The sequence below is a fragment of the Sorex fumeus genome, unplaced genomic scaffold (genome assembly GCF_029834395.1).
Source record: "Sorex fumeus unplaced genomic scaffold, SorFum_2.1 ptg000097l, whole genome shotgun sequence".
In the NCBI taxonomy this organism is placed as follows: Eukaryota; Metazoa; Chordata; class Mammalia; order Eulipotyphla; family Soricidae; genus Sorex; species Sorex fumeus.
In genome coordinates this window covers 2,850,631-2,873,766 of record NW_026606154.1, presented here as the reverse complement: position 1 = coordinate 2,873,766, position 23,136 = coordinate 2,850,631, and the positions used below count along the sequence as shown (strand labels likewise).

At 43.5% G+C, this 23,136-nt stretch overlaps 1 protein-coding gene across 2 annotated transcripts in view; it reads right to left on the bottom strand.

Annotated features, from left to right (window-relative positions):
* GABRG2 (gamma-aminobutyric acid type A receptor subunit gamma2) overlaps positions 1-23,136 on the bottom strand; it is an 83,889-nt gene that overhangs the window by 10,175 nt on the left and 50,578 nt on the right. For both annotated transcript variants that reach the window (XM_056133078.1, XM_056133079.1), the window contains exon 7: positions 838-990. In XM_056133078.1, coding sequence (XP_055989053.1) covers positions 838-990 — 153 coding nt within the window. The remainder of the gene's footprint in view (positions 1-837; positions 991-23,136) is intronic.

The following is a 23,136-nucleotide window of genomic DNA, read 5'->3' as shown; positions in this document are numbered from 1 at the left end:
CCAGCCTTGTCAGTGAACCTGCTGGACACAGCGAGAAGAAGGTAGCTCTGTTTTAAGGTTTGCCCGGGTCATGGCAGTAACACTTTCTTTTGATTGATTGCAAGCTACCAAAACAATAGCAGTAAAAGCAATACAGGGTAAAGAGGAACCACCAACTCCAGTGTGTAATGCTCAGAACCCAAAGGGGGAAACAAAATCTGTTAAAATCAGAGGTCTTTTGTTTGCCTAATTTGCAGAGACATTGAATAGAACTGGGAAACTTCAAACCTTTCTTTAAAAATAAAGTAAGGTTCTATTCAACGTACTTGCTTTCCATGCAGCTGAACTGGATTGGATCCCTGGCACCCCTGGGCACTGCCTTGTGTGCCTTTCCCCACCCCACCCAGCCCTCACCCCTGCAAAAGAAAATAAATGGGGCTGGAGCAATAGCACAGTGGGGAGGGTGTTTGCCTTACACATGGCCAACCTAGGTTCAATTCCCAGCTTCCCATAGGGTCCTCCGGGCACTGCCATGAGTAATTCCTGAGTGCAGAGCCAGGAGTTACCCCTGTGCATCACTGCGTGTGACCCAAAAAGCAAAAGCAAAAGAAAAAAAACCAGAAAAGACATAAAGAAATAAGGTGCATAGGGGGCCCACAGTTGCTTTGAAATCTGACCAACTGTAGGTCACTCCTGAGCACAGAATGGAAGTAGTTATCCCCTAGAGGGCAAAATACAAAATCAAAACAAGTGACTTTTTTTTTAATGTGTTAATGAACTTAAAGGCAAGATACCTTAGAAAGGAGAGTGTGTTACTGAGCACTTCCAGGACATTTCAGTACAGAACATGTGTCTCACCTAAGGAGGTCCTGGCTGGCACTGCGTCCTTATTGATCCAGAAGGACACCCAGGAGAGGACGACAATGAGTGTGCAGGGGATGTAGGTCTGGATGGTGAAGTAGCCCATCCTTCTGCTCAGGTCGAAGTAGACAGACATGACCACGTAGTCTCCTGGAACAGAACAGAGAGTGCCTTTGGGAAACGGAGGGACATTTGCTGCGCAGAGGCCAGGGTTCCACCCTCCCATCCACACAACTCACATGAGCGTTCTCTCAATGGCTGTGTGAAAACTGTCCTTTAGCCACTTGGGTCAAGAGCCAAAGCCAACTCAAGCCAAGTAAGTTTGGGGAGCAGAGTGGCCATGAGACACAGAACGCCACGGTCTTCTTTCAAAGGTGTTCCTCCAATGCCCAGCCAAGGATACACAGGATTGTGCTTCTGCCTACAGCGAACCCCACAGTTTCACAATCATTCCCTCTTGGCAAGACCTTCTCTGTCCACACGGGAAGAATTATCCTGATTGTGAGCATTAATCAGTGACTGTCTTGCTCAGTGCAGAACCTACGCTGAGATGTTTCCTCGGGTTCTCTTTAGTAGCAAGTTACTTAGGTATGTAATTTCTCATTCATCTGTGTGGTGCTTTTTGTAATATCTGTCACCCCAGGGAGACCAGGAGCAGTGCTTGTTTCAGTCCATTACATACCAGGACGCTCAGCCTGCTGCCAGACTGACCAGCTTAGAGATTTCAACCCCGACTGCTTGTGAGTGCAGAACTAAGATGATCAGGTAGGAGCACAAGGGGCGAAGGACATGTGACAGAAGGACAATGGTAGAAAGTCTTGTGTCTCTCAGAGCTGGGAGCGTTGGCCCTCCACCCTGTCAGCCCGTATCCATCCCCTTTAGGCTCCCAGGGAACAGCAGTTGCAAACTCTGGTCCTGTTTTCAGTGTGTGGGAACCCCTGAGACCACTTTTCAGATGCTGCTTTTTAGAAAAACTAAGGTCTAATCGGTTTTACTTAGTCTGACCCTGCGCCTCTATGTTTATTGATGGATAGATTTAGATCTAATAAAATATAGGAGAATAAAATATATATAGATCTCAGGCATAGAAGAGTTGGCCATTAGAAGCCCCCGTTCATGGGGCTGGAGTGATAGCACAGCGGGTAGGGCATTTGCCTTGCACGCGGCCAAATCGGGTTCGATTCCCAGCATCCCCTAGGGTCCCCCAAGCACCGCCAGGATTAATCCCTGCGCATTGCCGGGTATGATTCAAAAAGCAAAAAAAAAAAAAAAGCCCCCGTCCAGTTTTCCCTTGCTGCAGTTATGAATCCGACCCTATCACCAAGTGTGATGGAAGCCACGAGAGGAATCAGACACCACCCAGGCAAAATTCAATTCTACTGGAATAGAAGATCAGTCATTAGCAGCAATATTTAGCAATTTTCGCTGGAAACTTAAAGACTGTACTTTCTTCTAGATAACTAGAATTTAGTTACTTTTCTGAAATTGTGCTTCTCTGTGCGGATTAATCTGGACATAAGCTATTAAAATCATGACCTTTCCTAAATTAGCTTGGGCTCAGCTTTGGTTAGAATTTAGAATGTAACAGTTAACAGATTATGACTGAGAGTTAACTTGAGAGCACCGCTAGTGATGTCATTTTCTTTCCTATTTCTTTGATCAGAACACCAGAGCCACAAACAACTTTATTTATTCTAGATTAAAAAAAGAGAAGAAAAGAAAAGGAGGTACACACAATGGAATCTTACTCAGCTATAAGGAAGGATGAAATCTTGGCCCTTCGCCACAACCAGAATGGAATTGGTGGGTGTTCCATTCAGCAGAATAAGCCAGGGGGAGACCAACTGTCAGGTGATCTGCCTCATAGGTGGTATATAAAGAAAGGGAAGGGACAGTGGTCAATCAGGACAGTGGTGGAAAGGATACAGCAATTTTGTTCACCAAAAGCATCAACAGTAAGCCTACTGTAAAGCTATGTTGCTACAATAAAAATATAATTTAAGAAATTGTGTTTATTTTTAAATAATGATACCCGTTGGGGCACTTTTAAGAGTTTTCATTAACAAAAGTATTCATTTTAAACAAAAGTATTCCAAGTAGAGTAACGTTTTAAGACTCTTTATCATTGTAAGTGAGTGACACCTACCCACTGGCAGCAATACTGAATGCCTTTAGAGGTGAACTTTAATTTTGCCTCCAGTAATAAGCTAATTCAATTTTACATATCCCTTTAGGTCAGAACTAAACTTGCACCTCCCTTCTCTTTATCTGTAAGCTTCTATTTTAAGGTAACAGCGTCTGCTTTGCCAGCAAATCCAGAGCTTTTCTGCCAGTCGATGACTATTCAAACCCAGGAAAAGGCCCTTGAAAACCACAGCAGCATCCCCTGGCAGCCTGACCCCCGCCCGTCTTATCTGCAAAGCCACATCACTGTTTGTATTTTTAAAAACTCTTGGGCCGAGAAGACTGTAAAATAAAATCCCCACAAAGTGTCACATCAGTGATTCCCTGAGCCCCGGAGGTTTAAATGCCAACCAGATCAAAAATGGTTTTCTCCATCACTTCAAATTTATTCTATTGATTTTTCCCCCTAACACATGATATTTAAAGTCATAGCATTTTATTAATAATCTGACCTCTGCTTTGGTCCTAATTTGAGATGTAACAGACATACAAATTTTAGCCCTTCCTTGTGAGTTTTGTATGTCTTGTGTTAGGAAGAGAGGGACAACATCAAAGAATTCCAGTGACTAGTTTTTGGGGTTTTTTTTTTTTGCTGTGGTATTAAATACATGAATGTTTTAAAATTCAGCATTAGGGTTCTAGTTGGCCCCTAGGAATGCATGGTCCACCAAGGTCAAAAGAAAAAAACTTTAAAACATAAAGATCCTATATTAGAGAAGTCTTCCCCTGTGAATAGCAACAAAAATAAAATTATTTTCTAGATATTACTAAGAAGGATCTACTAAGTAAAAGATATTGGGCTGTATTTTCATCCTCTGAAATTAGAATCGTGCCCCACCTACAAAAAAATAAATGCAAGATGGACTGAAAGTCTAGAGAATTTAAGCATGCATATAAATGTTACATAAGGGGAAGTATAGGAGAATATCTTTTAGAATGTCATTGGAAAAAGGCTTTGTCAAGCACAACAAAGAGAAGATACAAGAAAGAATTTCATGTAATAGATGCTTCAGATGGTTTGAAAAGGTAAAATATCAAACTTGAATAAAATATGTATTTCCAAAATGAATAAGGAAGCAAACTCTGAGATAAGAATTTCCATGGATCACTGAGAAAGGAAAATCCCACATTTTTTAGGATTAGTGAAATACAAATTAAAACGGTTTCCTATTTAGCTTATCAAATTGGGGGGAATTGATTTCCATTATTAGCTATATGTGAAAAAGAATTCTAGAACTAGACATTCTTGGTGGGGAGGATTCACCCAATGTCACCTATTTGGAGAAAATCAGATTTCTGGAATAAAATCCGCAGAAAGAAATATTTCCATTAATATTAACCTTTAGGCTGGCATCAAAGTTTGCCGTGTGCCCAAAAGCGTCAGCAGAAGATGCAGGCCAGCAATCAAGACAGGATCCTAAAGTCAAAGATCTAGAGCATTACGGCAGGGAAAAGATGGATTCCCAAGCTCACCCTTGTTTTTCTGCATCAGCTCCCTTCAACCCCCACCCCTCCATTCCAAGTTGTTTCCTTTTTATGTGTGTGGCATTAACTATTCTAGAAATGCGTCAAATATTCTTCTTGCAACTAGTGCCCATGAACATATGCCTCTTCTGCAAACCACAGCACCCAAAAGGAGAGAGAGAACAAAAGGGAATGCCCTATCACAGAGGTAGGGTGGGATGGGGGTGCTGGGGGTGGGGTGGGAGGGATACTGGGATCAGTGGTGGTGGAAAATGGGCACTGGTGGAGGGATGGGTATTCGATCACTGTATAACTGAAACCCAAGCACAAAAACTTGCAAGTCTACAACTGCACCTCATGGTGTTTCACTAATAAAAATGGGGGGAAAAAAGGGAAACCATAAACAGAACTTATTTCCTTGTCAATAAATCCTTTGGCTAGCCAAGGCAGGCATCAAACATCAACATGTTACTTCATCTTACCACCCGGCATTAGAGGAAATTTCTGGCAAGCATATTTCTCAAAGTTCTGGCTAAACAATGCCAGTCTTCATAAACCTCAAAGAGACCCATGCGCCACTTTTTCAGGAAGTCCAAACCCATTCTTCTGACATGTAAGGCTCTTTATAATCTGAATTCATCGTAGATCTTTCCCCCTCATTACTCTCTTCATGTTCTCTAAGTTCTAGAAAATGCACATTAAATATGTGCACTTTGTATTTCTAGGCGTTTTCTTTCAGGGTTTATTCTAGTTCACACCAAATCTCTAATAGATTAGTGGCTCATTTCCTTATTCCTTGTTCATTTTCCTCATTTCAGCCTCTGGCCCCCTAGTCCAAGCACTGCCGTGTACATTAAATTTGCTTTGTGAGGTGACCTATGCTGAGATGGGGGGTCATCTTGATTTTAAATTAGATCACTGTAGCACTGTCCTCCCATTGTTCATCAATTTTGCTCTAGCAGGCCCAGTAACGTCTCCATTGTGAGACTTGTTGTTACTGTGTTTGGCATAACGAATACGTCACAGGTAGCTTGCCAGGCTCTGCCATGCAGGCAAGATATTCTTGGTAGCTTGCCAGGCTCTCCAAGAGGGGTGTAGGAATCGAACCTGAGTTGGCCGGGTTGGCCACGTGCAAGGCAGACACCCTACTGGTGCCCGCTCGAGCAAACCGATGAACAAATTAGATCAAATTAGAAAAAAAATTTCTTATCTGCTCAAGTCACATTTCAGGGGCTCCAGTGCGCTCCAAGCTCAGTGTCCACTGCACTGTGATAGTGTAAGTTATTGAAAAGTGACTTATTTCTGCTACTGTCTCTCCTGCATTTGCCAGTGTTTCAGCATGGGGTCCACACCACCTAGTGGTGGGCTAGTTCCTTGGGCCTCAGACACTTGCCCAACTGCATCTCACAGTCTTTCCATTGGATGCCCACCTGCTGTCCCATGTTCATTCTCTTACCTGTGTTTTCCTCCAGCACTGAGAATTTTCTGCTCCTCTGAGCATGTCATATATGTACAGAGACACACGCCTCTGAATAGTTGCCTATTGATGGCAGGATCTTTGAAAGCTCTTTAATTTTTCCTGCAAGATATCCTAAGGCCAACATAGAGACGGGACCACCACGCAAAGTATGCTTGGAGGGCTCGCTCAGGATGAGAGATGTGTGCTGAAAGTAGACTATAGACCGAACATGATGGCCACTTAATACCTGTATTGGGAATAACCCCAAAAGGAGAGAGAGAGAGAGAGTAAAAGGGGATGTGCCTGCCACAGGGGCGGGGAGCGGGGGAGGGAGGGATACTGGGAATACTGGTAATGGAGGGATGGGTACTTGACCCTTGTATTACTGAAACGTAATCACGAAAGTGTGTAAGTCTGTAATTCTATCTCACAAATTTTTTAAAAAAGATATCCTAAGGCCTTCCTGTGTACCTTTCTAGCATCATCTTCAACACTATTTCTTCACAATGGGTTATTACTGTTATTTAAGTGCCTCTCTAGGATTTTTTTTTCATGTTCAGATTCCCTTGGTTCAACTCAAACAGCCCCTCTTTAACTCTATTCTTTCTTCAGATGTCAATTTGTCCCCTCATCGGGGAAGCCCTTGTAAGAGCAAAGTCCTCAGCTGTCATAGCACCATAAGACTTGTCATAGAGCCTTGTCATAATTGAAAGTGAATGGGGTGAATACTGCACTCTAGATTGATTCAGTTCGCCAGCTCTGCTAGAGAAGTAGTTTCATGTATTTAACTCACTCATTTATTCCTGGCAACTAGTACAGGGCCTGGTGCACAGGAGTATAACATCTCTTTGCTAAATGAATCAATGCTTCAGCTCAGAAAGCCATGAAGAAAACTCTGGGTTATCTGCACACCAAAAGCATTTGAGACCAAGGGCACCAGATCGGTGTGGGCTTTTAAAATATTAAACTTTTACTTTAGAAATAATTACTTCTGGAAATATTTTTGCTGGATTCCTCACTGAACTTCATCCCCTGAGATGCAGATAAAAGGTCATCGTGAGCTGTTAGAGATTTTAACTGCTTGCCAAGAGGAAAGCAAGGGAAGGGCAATCGGCGACATCATAGCAGTTGCATTATGCTTATTAAAGAATCGATTGGTGATTTGAGCTTCTCAGCCAGATCTAATTAGTGAGTGGAAAGAAGTGAGGGCATTGGCAGTTGTACAGAACCATCACAGCCTTCTGAGTCCAGACTAATAGGTACACTTTCATTGCAAATGGCACCATTTTTACTTCAGTCCTTCTTTAAGTTCATAGGTTGAAGAGTAAAAACAACCATCATTGTCCTCCAGGTCTAATCTGTCCTCTCTAGACTGTCTGTGGCTTATCCACTAGGGGGAAAAGAGAGTTTAAAATGCTACATCTACACAATGGAGTGCTATGTAGCTGTGAGAGAAGATGAAGTCATGAAATTTCATACAAGTGGTACTACTTGGAAAGTATCATGCTAAGTGAAATGAGTCAGAAAGAGAGGGACAGACATAGAAAGGTTGCATTCATCTGGGGAACATAGAGTAACAAAATAGTAGTCGAACACCCAAGAATAGCTGAGATAAATACCAGAGGTCTACTCCAGTCTTGGAGGCCAGCCACACATGCTAGGGGAACAGGCAGCTCAGATAGAGAAGGGAGCACCAAATAAATGGTGTTGGGAGGATCCTCCCAGGATGGGAGAAGCATGCTGAAAGTAGACTATAGACCAAACATGATTGCTACTCAATGCCTCTTTTGCAAACCACAGCACCCAAAAGGAGAGAGAAAACAAAAGGGAATGCCCTGCCACAGAGGCGAGGTGTGATGGGGGGAGGTGCGTGGGTGGGAGGGATACTGGGATCATTGGTGGTAGAGAATGGGCACTGGTGGAGGGATGGGTACTTGATCATTGTATAATTGATACCCAAGCACAAAAAATTGTAAGTCTACAACTGTACCTCATGGTGTTTCACTAATAAAAATTAAAATAAATAAAATTGTAAAGTACAAGGGATGCTTCAAATTCGAGTCTAGACTCCAAGTCCTGTCTCTCACTGGTTGTGTGGTACTGGGCAAGTGCTTTTGTTAGCCAGTGTCAACTTAATTATCTGTGCAAAGCAGGGAAAATAGTAGAACTCACCTGATTGGACTATTTGGCACATACCCAGGATACTTATAATTTGCTTGATATAAATCCTTATGCATTCAAAACATCTCCTAATGTCAATGATGATTACAAATTAGGGCAAGCTATCAAAAAATTAGCACCATTCTTGGGGCCAGAGAGACTGTACAGTAGGTACAGCACTTACCTTACAAGTAGTCAGACCCGAGTTCAATCCTAGGCACCCCGTGTGGTTCCCTGAGCCCTACCAGGAGTGATCCCTGTAACTAAACTACAGAAAAGCCCCAAAATAATTAACACCATCCTGGCAGGTAAAAACATAGAAGAAATACTGTCCTGGCAGGTATAAATGTAGTAGGACTGCTACTGAACATTCAAAAATATTAGAGTCAGGAAAATCATTAGCGTTTATCCACACAACAAGACTGTCCAAGATTAAGCAACTAAAATCTACCAAAGACAAGTGTTTTTACCTAAATACACCAAAGAAACTACTGACAAACCGAACCGTCCTCTGACCTCCTCACCGGTATTTCTGCTCTAGTAAATAACACGTTCATTCTGAGTCTCTAGTTAGGGTCATGAGGAAGAACGAGCAGGCATTGACTGATAATGATGGAAAGCTGGTTTGGATAATGGGGGGACCCACCCACAGAGAGATGAATCCCATTCAGTTCCTTTCATTTGCTCCTGAAGCTTACATAACAGACATACTGGAAGATACACAAACTCACTTCTGGAAGATACACAAACTCACTTTTTGTCTGACTCCACAGCCATCTGAGTGCTCTTGGATATTAGCTATAGATGGGAGGAAGCTCAGAGATTAGTGACTTGGTGTGTGTGTGTGTGTGTGTGTGTGTGTGTGTGTGTGTGTGTGTACAGTGAACCCAGCTATTGGCTACTATCTTGGTTCTCTGCACTCCTTTACCGGGAAACATATATTATCAGTGTAATAGTTTCTCTTCCTTACTCTCTGCAATTGCTACCAGCGTCTTAACCCAACGTGGCCTTTTGTAACCCAACCCAGTACTCTGAGTCCATCATCAAATCCCAACCTTGCTGCAAATTAATCCACCTTTGGTTTAATATGACCAAAACAACTCTGCCTCAGAAATCTAAAGCTGAAGATAGCAAAGAATACATCTGCCACTTTGATCCATTCAAAGGGGATGCAATTTCCCTGCATAATTAAGTCTTACTCCTACAAGCATCTGACTAGATATTAAAACCAAATTTTTATGTAAGTGCAGAGTAGTTCTTGCTTACAGGAAACAGAGGATCCAGACGCAGAACACAAGTATCAGTGAGGACATTAAGAGAGAGGGACTTGGGTATTTTTTTTAAGTTCCCCATTTAATTTCTCCCTCCATAGTAAAGCAGGGACAATTATGCCTGTTGCTAAAACTGTGGCAAGAACCACATTTGCTAACGGTGGGGAAGGTGTTTTGTAATCATTCACACACAATGTATGGGGGGGGAGAGGCACTTGCAGCCTCCCAGGGATAGTTGTTTTACAAAATAGTTTCTGTAACATCAGGAAGTCAGCTTCCTGTTGAGTGATTCTTTCTGCCTCAGGCTCCTTGAAACCTTCAAGAATAATTGGCTTTTCAGACGTTTTTAAAAATATGCATCCATGAAAACCACCACCATCATGTTAATAGAGTGCCCAGATTTGTGTCAGTGAAATGACATGCTCTCTTGTGTTCAACCTGGACTCCTGCAGTGTAGACCAATTACCTATCAATATGACTTGGGGGGTCTCTGAGGCTGGTAGCCCCTGTGACTAGTATCAGAGTTTCAGGGTCGACTCTCCTGGAGGATTCTTTCAGAAGTCCCACTCACTGCACGAGGAACTTGATGGCCACTCACATCTCACTCTTTAGTGCCCTTGATTCTGATTCTCTGAGTGGAACCACTTTCAGTGGCTCAGAAGCGTGGTTCTAATATGGGGGAACGTCCAACACAAACGTTCTTACTGTTTCTTCAACTTTGATATGACAAGGAGATGGTCTTAATAGAGAGCTCAGAAATTCAATGACGGAAGCTGGCAAGTAACCACACCTCACCTGCCTGGGTGAAGGAGACTCAGAATTAAGAGACGGTAACTCATCCCTCACCACTGCAGTTCCAGGCCCAGAGAAAAGGGGCTTGTGTATTATTTCTACCATTCTGGCAAAGCAAGGCAATTTGGCAGAGGAAATGAACAGAAATCCCATTTGTGCCTGTACAGAGAAGTATACAAATCCCTGAGAGGGAAAAGGCTGGGTGGACAGAGCCAGCCCTGGGAAACCCTGGTGTCGGCTGTGGACAATCACAGCTGCTACCTCCCCCTTCCTTCATCTGCCCTTGACCTGATAACAATTTACACCCTTCTCGGACTCTAGAAAGGAGAGACTCCACTCTGCCCTCCGCTGCTCTGATCATTGCCGGGATGCTCAGCCACTTTTTGTTTCCTTCCTGGGTAGATCTGATGGTTTTGTGCATCTATCGTGCATTAGGAAACTCTCCTGAGTCCAGATAGAGCTTCATTTTCTGAGGATAAGCTGGTGCTCTGTCTCCAGTGAGCACCCCTCGGTTAGGAAGTTGGGCGGTGCCAACCAGACAACAAGCAGATGAACACCTCTGTGAGGTGCTCAAAACCCAAGATTATATTTCAACACCACACAGTCAAATTCTACCCGAGCCTGCAAACTTAACTTCCACTCCAGTGCCTCCAGCAAGAAAGATAGTCTTTGAACTCTTTGGAATTCATGAGTCTGTTTCACAAAAGGTGTCCACATGGGAAAAGAAACACGTTTTAAAGCGCGTGACGGCCAAACTCGGAAACCTGTACTAGAGGATCTAGCATGGGGGTAGGAATACTTTCATTTCCTGCTGTTTTCATTCTTGCATGGGCCTGGCATAATGTGTCTGTAGCCAGACCCTATTAATCTAACCCAGGCACTTGACATTTTCTATGACTCCATAGAGGTTGGGGAACTTGGTGTTATCGTAATACCAAGCTTTCGAAAATGGCTTTGAAAGCAGCTTGAAATGAAGGTTCACATTCAGGCAACGGCAGGCAATGTTTGCAAAAGGTCAGATCACAGAATGTTCCCCAAGTTGTCAAATTACTCCTGGGGATACACCGCCAAATTATAGGTTTCAAAACTTGACCTCACTTGCTCTCTGCTGTATGCCCAATCACTCAACATTAAAGTCACCCCCCAAAACACCCCTTCACTGGACTTATCTCTCCAACGATGTTTTACATTTTATGACTCAAGGTATTTTTAGTTTGTGAAAAAAAACTAATAATATAAACAAAACTGAATCCTATCATGCTATAAAGAATTAGTTTTAAAAAGCTCAACTTCACTGAATAGAGAAACTTTGTGTTTTGTTGGGTAGAGCACTTGGCTAAAGTCAGTGGTCTTGGGTTTTAATTCCTGCTTGGCAGAGATGATGCTGTGGGATCATGGGTAAATCTCTCTCCTCCATTCTGGTTCTATATCTGCTTTATAAAATGTAAATAGTTGAGGGATAGATTAATAACCCTGGGATAAGGTGTTGTCTTGCACATGGCTGAATCTGGTTTGATTTCTGGCATGTACATATTTATGAATATACACTTTTGTCAAAAGACTTGAATCCAGAATAAGTAAAATATATGATAAACTTTTACAAACCAGTAAGGAAAATCAAATATATATAATAACTATATAATCCATATATATGTATATATCCATAAAAATGGATAAAATTTTAAGTAGACACTTTGCAAGAATTAAGCCAACTATCAATAAGCACATGAAAAGTTCCTCAATGCTGGTAGTCATGAGGGAAACTTCTATTAACTTCATGAGATGCCATCATACATAGTTAAAAATGAAATGATAGAACTTAAAAAGATCTAGGGCACCTGCTAGGTCTGGCTAGGCTATACAATATCCATAGAAATATTCAGTTACTGATGTAGTTGTTCAACAGAAACCTTTAGGGGCCAGAGTGCTAGACATCAGGTAGGGCACCTGCCTTGCATGCAGCTGACCCAGGTTTCATCCCCAGCATTCCATATGGTGCCCTGAGCCCTGCCAGGAGTGATCCCTGAGCACAAAGCCAGGAGTAAGTCCTTGAGCACTGTCAGGTGTAGTCCAAAAATAAAAATAAAAAATACATAAATACAGCATAAGACCTGTGTATGAATCTTGATAGCAAATTTATTTATAGAAAACTAAAACATTCATCGCACAAATAGCCAATCAGTTTTGGCACAGGGAACCAGGATGGTCAAATAAGGAGAGACTGTGTTTATGTTTCATGAGCATAGCAACTCGGTGTCATACGAGGTGTCTCCTGCACCAGACACTGGCTGAAACTCTCCTAGTGAGGGACCGCAGCAGTGAGGTGTCTTGGAAACCTAGGGCGACCTTCCCCAGAAAGACTCCCACTGCGGGAAACAAGCTGCAATAAGAAGACTGTCGCTAAGCTTCAGAATCCTGCCAAGGGTAGCAAAGTGGACACGCATAATACCTGCCTCCAGGTTCTCTATGCTCCACTCACAACACTGAAATGAGGCGATCAACTCAGGGTATAACCAAGGCTCACTGGAAGAAACCGTACCAGACACACTAGATTTTTTCCAGAGTAACATCTGCCCTGACATCTGATTCCTAAGGGCCCATGGCCCGACCAGTCCTTCACCCATAGCTGGATCAGCTGGAGGCCAAGGGGCACCAAACAAGATTGTTTACACCCAACACAAACAGACCTAGCCCCTCCCTGCTGGCCTTCACATGACAGGAAGTACATGCTGATACCCCAAAGCATAGGCAGTTAGCGGGGTCTCTGTTGCCTCCTGTGCTGAGTTGCTGGCCCAAGGCCATGCAGTTCCAGAGGAGACACGTGTTCTAGACTGAAGCTCACGTGGTCTATACTGGAACACACATATTTTAGACTAGAACACATGTTCTCTGCCTGAAACACGTATGTCCTAGACTGGAGCAAGCATGACTATGTTCTATGACTGAAGCACATCTATTTCCTGAAGCAAGCATGTTCTAGATTGGAGCACACACATTCCCCAACTGAAGCAAGCATGTTCTAGACTGGAGCACGCACATTCCCCAACCGAAGCAAGCGTGTTCTAGACTGGAGCACGCACATCCCCCAACCGAAGCAAGCGTGTTCTAGATTTGAGCACGCATATTCCCCAACCGAAGCAAGCGTGTTCTAGACTGGAGCACGCACATCCCCCAACTGAAGCAAGCGTGTTCTAGACTGGAGCACGCACATCCCCCAACTGAAGCAAGCGTGTTCTAGACTGGAGCACGCACATCCCCCAACTGAAGCAAGCGTGTTCTAGACTGGAGCACGCACATCCCCCAACTGAAGCAAGCGTGTTCTAGACTGGAGCACGCACATCCCCCAACTGAAGCAAGCGTGTTCTAGACTGGAGCACGCACATCCCCCAACTGAAGCAAGCGTGTTCTAGACTGGAGCACGCACATCCCCCAACTGAAGCAAGCGTGTTCTAGACTGGAGCACGCACATCCCCCAACTGAAGCAAGCGTGTTCTAGACTGGAGCACGCACATCCCCCAACTGAAGCAAGCGTGTTCTAGACTGGAGCACGCACATCCCCCAACTGAAGCAAGCGTGTTCTAGACTGGAGCACGCACATCCCCCAACTGAAGCAAGCGTGTTCTAGACTGGAGCACGCACATCCCCCAACTGAAGCAAGCGTGTTCTAGACTGGAGCACGCACATCCCCCAACTGAAGCAAGCGTGTTCTAGACTGGAGCACGCACATCCCCCAACTGAAGCAAGCGTGTTCTAGACTGGAGCATGCACATCCCCCAACTGAAGCAAGCATGTTCTAGACTGGAGCACTCATGTTCTGGACTGGATCACACATGCTCTAGACTAGAATACGTATATTCTAGACTGGGGCACACATATTCTAGACTAGAACATGTTCTAGGCTAGAGCGCACGTTCTCTGACTGAAACAAGCATCTTCTAGACTGGAGCACTCATGTTCTGGACTGGAGCACACATGCTCTAGACTAGAATACGTATATTCTAGACTGGGGCACACATGTTCTAGACTAGAACATGTTCTAGGCTAGAGCGCATGTTCTCTGACTGAAACAAGCATCTTCTAGACTGGAGCACATAAGTGTCTGTTCCGACAGGTAAATCAACGGATAATCATATGGAACATATTTATCACTTAGAAATGCTGGGAGAAAGAGATGTAGCCATAATCATATAACTTGGAAAATGTGGGTGATCCTTGAGTAGAACCAGGGGGCAACTATGCTTCAGATCCTCCCTAAGTATGTGCTGTACTACCAGCAGATGGTCAATCCAGATCAGCCACGTGCGGAGTCCCTTAATGCATCAGTGTTTTCAGTGAACACGTAAACCATTTAGAGAAGTCAGGGCAACAAAGAACACAAAGTGCTTAGCTCCACAGTGGGAAGAAAAATAAAAGGTAAGGAAGTAGAAATGTTAGAGATAGCTAATTGCCTTTAATGAGAGAGCAACTCGGTGGCTGATGGCATGCCCGGTTCCATTTCCTCTGCACAGACATAGAAACGGGCTCAGGGAGACTAGACGCTCACTCACATGCATGAGGGATGCAGAGATGGCCCTAGAGCTCAGGTTTTCCAGTTTCTCCCCTGTATTTTTTTTGCAGTCTTCCATCCAAGACTAGAAAGATCCATTCACGAAGTGAGAGTGACATTGCACAGAGAATCCCAGCATGTATAATTTCATGGTGAGTCACCAAATTGCAATGCTAGAGTGATGGGTCTCAAAGAGTGAGCAAGCCTTTCCATGACTATGATCTAGGATATTCTCCTGCGTCACAGGAAGGGCTTCTCAGGGGCGGAAGGTAGAGGATAAGGTTAATGATGGCAGCATCCAATCCATGTCAAAGAGACAGCTATCGATAGATCAGGTGTGAATGGCATTTACATGGGCAAGCAAAAAAAAAAAAAGAAGAAGAAAGAAAAGGAAAAATTGAAGGAAGAGAGGAGACAGCAAGGGAGATTCAGCATCTCAGTCCCCACGAAAGTGGCACAGTTACAGAGCTACAGAAACACCATATCAACTGACATTGGGCCAAAGGCTTCCCCAACCAACTCCAGTGACTGGAGTGCGGGGCTGCCAGGAGGACTCTGTAGACACCTCTCTCCTCCCAGCCTCTCTCTGGGAGGTTCCAAGCCTCGAAGGCATGGGGGCGAGCATCCCGACTGCCACGGAGAGGGGTGGGTGGAAGTAGGCAGCTCAGTAAAATAAGCCCCTGGAGCAGTCACAATTAAAACTACAATAGCTCTTAAACTGGATAATGACTGTACTGATACTTTCAAATTATATTCCAAACATATACTAAGGTATTTTAAGAAGTCGAGGTGGTTCTAGGATAATGGTTTCTTCATTCAGGAAAATAAAATAAAATAAAATAAAATAAAGGCGGATGACAGGCTACTGAGGCGCATGCACTGGAAAATAGTCTGGTTTAGTGAAATGTTTGGTTATTTTCTAAGAGATGCTTCCTTGGGCTGGTCATGTGGAGAGTCCTGTCAAAAGTGTTTTTAAGGTGGTTAGACCCGGTCCATCACATTTCAGTGGACTCTGGTTTCTTGAACCCTATTAAATGCTGTGTGGAACACAGGTGGGCTTGAATAAACAACCAGCAAACTGAGATCAGCTCACCCCCAAGAGAGAAACAACCAGAGTTTTGGGCCCTCTCGATAGGGCATAAAGGTGCCATGCAGATAGAGACTAGCTTGACAGTTGGAAGTGAGTCCGAATCCAGTTCTACTCAGGAGTCATATGAAAATCAGCATGTTGCTTAGCCTTTCTGAATCTCAACTTTTCAAAAAACGTTGTTAAATACCTGTCTTAATACTTCATGCACAGAGGAAGAAAACTAAAATTGATGCTAGAAATCAATTAGTTCAAAATATGTGTGTGGGGGGGGGGGTTGAGAGGGGCATTTAAAGAAATTACCCACACTTGTGGCACATTTTCTTTAAAACAGTGGAAATCTCAAGGCAGTTCATTAAAAAAGGGTATAAAGCATCTTTCTTTGAAAAATGCCTGGGATGGGCTTACCCTCTATCTATAGATAGGTAACTCTATCTATCTATCTATCTATCTATCTATCTATCTATCCATCCAGCTAGCTATCTTCCCCCCCCCCCCCCCGTCTTGTTGGGATGACTTATCCAGAAGCAAGATCCAGAACAGTAGAAAGAGACTATTCCCAGAGGTGGTGAAATAAGAGCAAATAAGCATCTGGGGTCAGAGCAATAGTGCAGCTGACCCAGGTTCTATCACCAGCATCACATATGGTTCCCCAAGCATCATCATAAGTGGTCCCTGAATGCATAGTCAAGAGTAAGCCCTGCGCACCACCAGGTGCAGAAAAAAGGAAGGAAGGAAGGAAGGAAGGAAGGAAGGAAGGAAGGAAGGAAGGAAGGAAGGGGGAAGGAAGAAGAAAAGAAGGAAGGAATGAAGGATTTAAAAAGCATTTAGAGCACAATGAAGCTGATGAATTTGAAGGTCCCTTGAGCAGAGCCAGGAGTGATTCCTGAGTGCAAAGTCAGGAGTGAGTCCGGATCACTGGTACGTGTGACACAAATAAGAAAAATGGAAGCTCTAATAAAATTCTCAGGTTTGTGGCCTACAGTCTTAATGAATAAAATGTTATTAGTTATTACAACATCGGCAGATCTCTGAAGTAGGAGAGAGGTAGCCATTACCCTGAGACACCTGCTCAAAGAGAAACTGAGTTTTCAAGAAGCACCTCTGTGCTCTGCCACAGGGGAGCAGGAATCACCGGCTGTTCTGTGAGCTTCTTTGTGTCCTGCACAGAGGCAAGAGACGACATGGAATGTTCTGAAACAAACACAAAATTCTCTTTAAATCTGTCCCTACATCTCCATTTCTGAATTCTGAATTCTAATTTAGACTGACTACTAGTCTACATTACTCATCTAAAAGTTTGATTTTCATTCCCCACAATTAAAACCAATTAGCTGTCTCACAAATTCCTAGGGACTTCGGAATTGTCTTGTACTGACTTCGGGTGGAGAACTGCCTGGATTCTAAGGCCATCTGATTTCATCTTGTTCTGTCGCCTGTTTTCCTTCACCCTTCCACTTCCCCATTTAGCCTGTTTCTTTGAATAGCATATCCCACAGCCCCCAACATGGTTACCCCCCCAAAAAAAAAACCCACTCAGAATTTTGCCTCTTGTGTTGCTTTAATAATACTCATAATTGTTATTAGCTTATAATCCTCCTAAAGTCCTGACAATAGAATCTGATCCCAGCATCCCAGAAGTGAGAAGCAGGGACGTGAGTCATGCTCCATGGCTTACTCCTGTTGGAGTTTACACAAATGATTCATTTTCCTCAGGTCTTCTTACTGGCACAGAGATTTAAAAATGCTATTAAGACCTGTAGTCATCGTACATCAGATAGGGCATCTGCCTTGCACGCAGCTGACCCTAGTTCTCCAGCATCCAATATAGTTCAATGAGCACCACTAGGAGAGATACCTGCACGTAAATCCAGGAATATGCCCAGGAGCACTGCCAGGAATACTCCTGCCCCCCCCCCAATAACGCTATATTGTATTGATTAAAAGGCCAAATAAAGGGTGTTGGGAGGATCCTCCCAGGATGGGAGAAGCATGCTGAAAGTAGACTATGGATCGAACATGATTGCCACCCATTGCCTCTTTTGCAAACCACAACACCCAAAAGGAGAGAGAGAACAAAAGGGAATGCCCTGACACAGAGGCAGGGTGGGATGGGCGGGTGGGGGGTGGGAGGGATACTGGGACCTGTGGTGGTGGAAGATGGGCACTGGTGGAGGGATGGGTATTTGATCATTGTATGATTGAAACCCAAGCACAAAAATTTTTAAGTCTACAATTGTACCTCATGGTATTTCACTAATAAAAATTTTTTTAAAAAATGGCACTGTCGCACTGTCCTCCCATTGTTCATCGAATTGCTCAAGTAGGCCCAGTAACATCTCCATTGTGAGACTTATTGTTAGTGTGTTTAGTTAAAAGGCATGTGAAAAAATACTCTTTACCAATAATTGCCAGGGAAATGCAAATCAAAACAACAATGAAATATCACCTCACACCAAAGTGATTGGCACACATCACAAAGAACAACAACAGCCAGTGTTGGTGTGGATGGTGGTAGAGAAAGAAGGGAAGGGACCATCATTCACTGTAAGTGGGAAGATCAACTGATCCAGCCTTTTGGTGAACAAATTTGCACTTTCCTCAAAAAACTAGGAATTGAGTTTCCACATGACACTACTATCCCACCTCTGAAATATACCTTAAGGGCCCCAAAACATAAATGCAGAAAAGACATCTGCACTCCTTCGTTCTTGGATGTACCTTCACTGACAATAGCCAAAAATCTCAGAATAACCAAAGTGCCCAATAACAGTGGACTGGATAAAGATGCTATGGCACATATAAACAATGGAATACTATGCAACTATTAGAAGAGAGGAAGTCATGCAAATTGCTAACACATGGATCGACCTGGAGAATACCATGCTGAGTGAAATGAATCTGAGGAATAGGGACAGACACAGAATGATTGCACTCATATGTGGGATATAAAGGATGTAGTAGGAGAATAACTAATTCCCAAAGACAATATGAATGAAGGACTGGAGAACTGGTCCTTAGTAGAAAGTTTGCTACAGGGAGGGAAAGGGGTTAGGTCAGGGAAGGGACCACCACAACAAAATGATTAAAGGAAGTGGTTACGAACATGATGGCCACTTAATACCTCTATTGCAAACCACAACACCCAAAAGGAGAGAGAGAGCAAAAGGGAATCCCCTGTCACAGAGGCAGGGTGGGGTGAAAGGGAAGGGGTCGGGGTGGTAGGAGGGAGGGATACTGGAATCACTGGTGGAGGGATGGGTACTCGATCATTGTATGACTGAAATGCAAGCACAAAAGTTTGCAAGTCTAACTGTATCTCATGGTGATTCACTAATGAAAAAAAAGAAGTGGTCACTCTGGACGACTACTGGATGCTAAAAAGAGGGAAAGTGGCGTGCATGATACCGGTTCAGTAACAGTATTGCGAATCACCATGCATAAAAGGAGAAGAAAATGTGCCTGCCCTTGAGGCAGGCTGAGAGATGGGGGGAAAGTGGAGGAATTGGCAGAGGGAAGTGGAATCTCGTAAAGGAATTGGTGTTCAAACATTGTATGCCCCAGAACTCAGTCATGAGTAACTCTGAACTTTGTAACTCAGAATGATTTAATAAATAAGAATGTTTTATCATGGAAAGGGTCGAACTCCCATTTGGCGGTTAAGACTAAGTGCCAGAAAGCACATGCATTTTACTTGATATCATGTCATTAGGGGCTGGAGCCGGTAGAGCATTTGCTTTGTACCCGGCTGACCCAGGTTCGATTCTTCTGTCCCTCTCGGAGAGCCTGGCAAGCTACCAAGGGTATCCTGCCTGCACAGCAGAGCCTGGCAAGCTTCCCATGGCGTATTAATATGCCAAAAACAGTAACAACAAGTTTCACAATAGAGATGTTCTTGGTGCCTGCTCAAGCAAATCGATGAACAGTGGGAAGACAATGCTACAGAACTACAGTGCTATCACATCATTAGGCCAAAACGTTTTCTTACATGGGACTACTAGTGCCAAAAAGAGCTTTGCTCCACGTAAAAAGTTAACAGCAATCAAGACAACTCGACCTTTTCTTTATTTTCTGGCCATTCTTTATTAATTCATGTTCAATTACTTCCTGTCACTGACAAGAAGATTCTAGTTCATTGTTTCTTAGAAATCGGTGCCTCTAATATCTGTAAAATTGCATTTCGCATGGGACTGATTTTTGTGGGCTCGTTTGTTGTCACTGCTGTTGTAATTAATAAAGCTGTCCCAGGTGGGTGACAGAGGAGATCTCGCCCACATTGATAAAACATGACAGTTCTCATCACCCTACATGATTCTCCTGTTAACATCCTGGCTCCTCGCCTGCTCCTTTTCAAGCCCATTTTACATAAATTTGTGAGTCCTGGCTTGATAGTGACAAAGTGAAGCAGGGCCCCCAAAGAGACTCTTTTCGAGAGAAGACCTTCTTAGGGTAAGAGGAATTTGTCTTCCCAGGCTCTGCTTCCTTGCATACAAGTTACTACTGTCTGTGCTGGGGTGACTTATCCCGCAACACCATCTGCAGCCTTCAAGTCACACTGTCACATCCTCTGGGCAAGACTTCATTGCTCACCCACATGATCTAGGGATTCTTCCCCCCACCCCACCCGGGGGCTGACCTTTGTCAAAGTCATGGCTTGTGACTGGGATAGGAGAGGAGAGAGGAGAGAGGAGAGAGGAGAGAGGAGAGAGGGAGGGAGAGAAGAGAGAGAGAGAGAGAGAGAGAGAGAGGAGAGAGAGAGAGAGTGCTCTGTCTGTTCCGCTTCATGCAGAGAAAATGAATATTGCCTGGGAGCCAGGGAGATTGTACCATGGGTAAGGTACTTGCCTTACACTAGTCTGATCTGGGTTCAATCCCTGAGACCCCATATGGTCTCTTGAGAACCCCCAGGAGTGTTACCTGAGCACAGGAGTAAGCGGAGCCAGATATGTGCCCAAACCCATGGAAAAACAGGAAAATGAGCATCATATTAAAAAAATATTGTGGAAAATGAATGGGATAGTGCATATGACGGGGCATACAAATGCTAGCACATATTATTATTAGAAGCTGTACTGGTATTTTTATTGTGGCAATGGAAACATCAGTCCTATTGGACTGAGGCTTTAGAGCTATTTTCTGTCAGTCAATCTTATATAAGTAAGCTATTTAAAATAAAATAGCAACCACATACTAGACCTTAAATTCATATTAGGCTCTTTTGATTACGAGTGTTCTTTCTCCTTGAGGATATCAAGTGTCTGTTCTTCCCCCTCTCTGAGAGCCTTGTCACAGCCATTGTCCTATCTTCACCCTCTCCCAATTCCTCATTCACAGGAAATGCAATTAACACCCACCCCCATTCCTCACACCCACAGTGGGCCTATTTTTCCCATGCCAAATTCATTTTTTTCAGACCTCCGCTAACTTACCAACCATCTCCATGGCAACACCCTGGGCCTCTTGCCCCCACTGTTGCCACCAAATTTCTCTCTAAGTGACAGAAAAAAAAAGTAGACCCGTTCATTTTTAAGACTTCAAGAATAAAATACGAGTATCTGTCTATGAGGAATTCAGGGGGACATTATAAAAAAAATAACAGCAACAACTACATACCTACACAGACTTGGCTTGATAAAGGAGGTATGAAGTATCAGAAAATCAAGTACAACAATTTTAGGGCTAACAGAACTTTCAAGTTCAATCCGATTATCTATTTTAGGTGAAGGAATGAAGGGCCAAAAGGGAAAATGACTCGCTCAAGGTTATTCATCTGAATATAGAAGCAGAAGGCAACAAGGGCAAACCGTCAAACACAATCCCATTTGCCGGCTCTGCCTCCAGCTCTCAGTTCATCCCAGAAAATGAAGAATAGGACTTTACTGCAGGAAAGCAACTGTACAGAGCTTCAGAATATTACAACAGACAAAGAGTTAACTGACTATGGAAGACTACTCATCAGTAATGTGCATACAATTGCAACAAAGGCTTTCAGTAGCTCAGATGTAAACAGAACAAAAAATTTAAAAAATCTAGACAAGGCTAGATGTACTGATGTAGCTATATAGAACTTCACAACCTTGTTTATTTCAAATTCATCTTCCATGTAAGTGTATAGTAGAGATAACAGAGTGAACTGAAAATCCACTTGAATTACATATGCCAAATATGATAAATAAACCAAGTTACACATCTCTTGTTTTTTCAGACTATTGTTTCATGGGGACTGGAGCGATAGCACAGTGGTGGGGCATTTGCCTTGCAAGCAGCTGACCCGGCCGAGCCAGGTTCGATTCCTCCGCCCCTCTTGGAGAGCCTGGCAAGCTACCGAGAGTATCTCGCCTGCACGGCAGAGCCTGGCAAGCTCCCTGTGACATATTTGATATGCCAAACACAGTAACAACAAAGTCTCCAATGGAGACGTTACTGGGCCCGCTTGAGCAAATCGATGAACAACGGGAGGGCCTTTACTTTACTATGCAGCTGCAAGGAATGATAAAATCATGCAGTTCACTGCAACTTGGAACAAGTTGATATAATGAAGTAAACCAGAAAAAAGACAAATACTGGATAATCTCACTTATCTATGGTATACAGAATAGCACTCTGAGGGGATGTAAAGTATTACGAGGAGGATGCCTAGATCATTCTTGACACCCCCCCCCCCAAAATAAGAACAATAAGGAAGAAAAGTCAAGTAGTAGGGGAATAGGAAGAGGTTGACAAGAAGTAACAAAGGTAGGAGGTAGGGAGCCCTGGGCATATTGGTGGTATAGAGGTGTTAATTATCTATATATCTAAATCACAGAGCCAACAACACTGAAAGGAGATCCAACCAATGGCAACCAAGCTGAAAAATATACCTGCTGAGGAGAAAGGCTGGGGAGTGTGAGGGAAGATGGGGACATTAGTGGACACTGGTGGTGTGAACTGAAACCAGTGCTGGACCACTGTTTGCCTTAAACTCAACTATGAGTAGCTTTGTACATTACAGTGCGTTATTTTTTTTAAAGGAAGATGAATAGTCATTAAACTATGACCCAGTGAGGTAAGGATATCAGTCACCTGGGTAATACATGTGTCTCTTATTGAGACAGATATTCTAACTGTATTCAGACAAAGATCTACATGTTTATTAAAGAGGTCTCAAGACCAGCCTCTAAATTCTCTGAATTGTTCAATGTCGACAAAGAAAAATTTGTATTCTCCCCATGCCTAAGATAAACTTTGAGAGTTGACTAGTATTTTACAACTGCTGGCTTTACCTTTTTGAACGAATATCCCTGGAGGTATTGTTACAATTGGACTTTGTTTTCAAGGCTTAGCCCCCAAATTT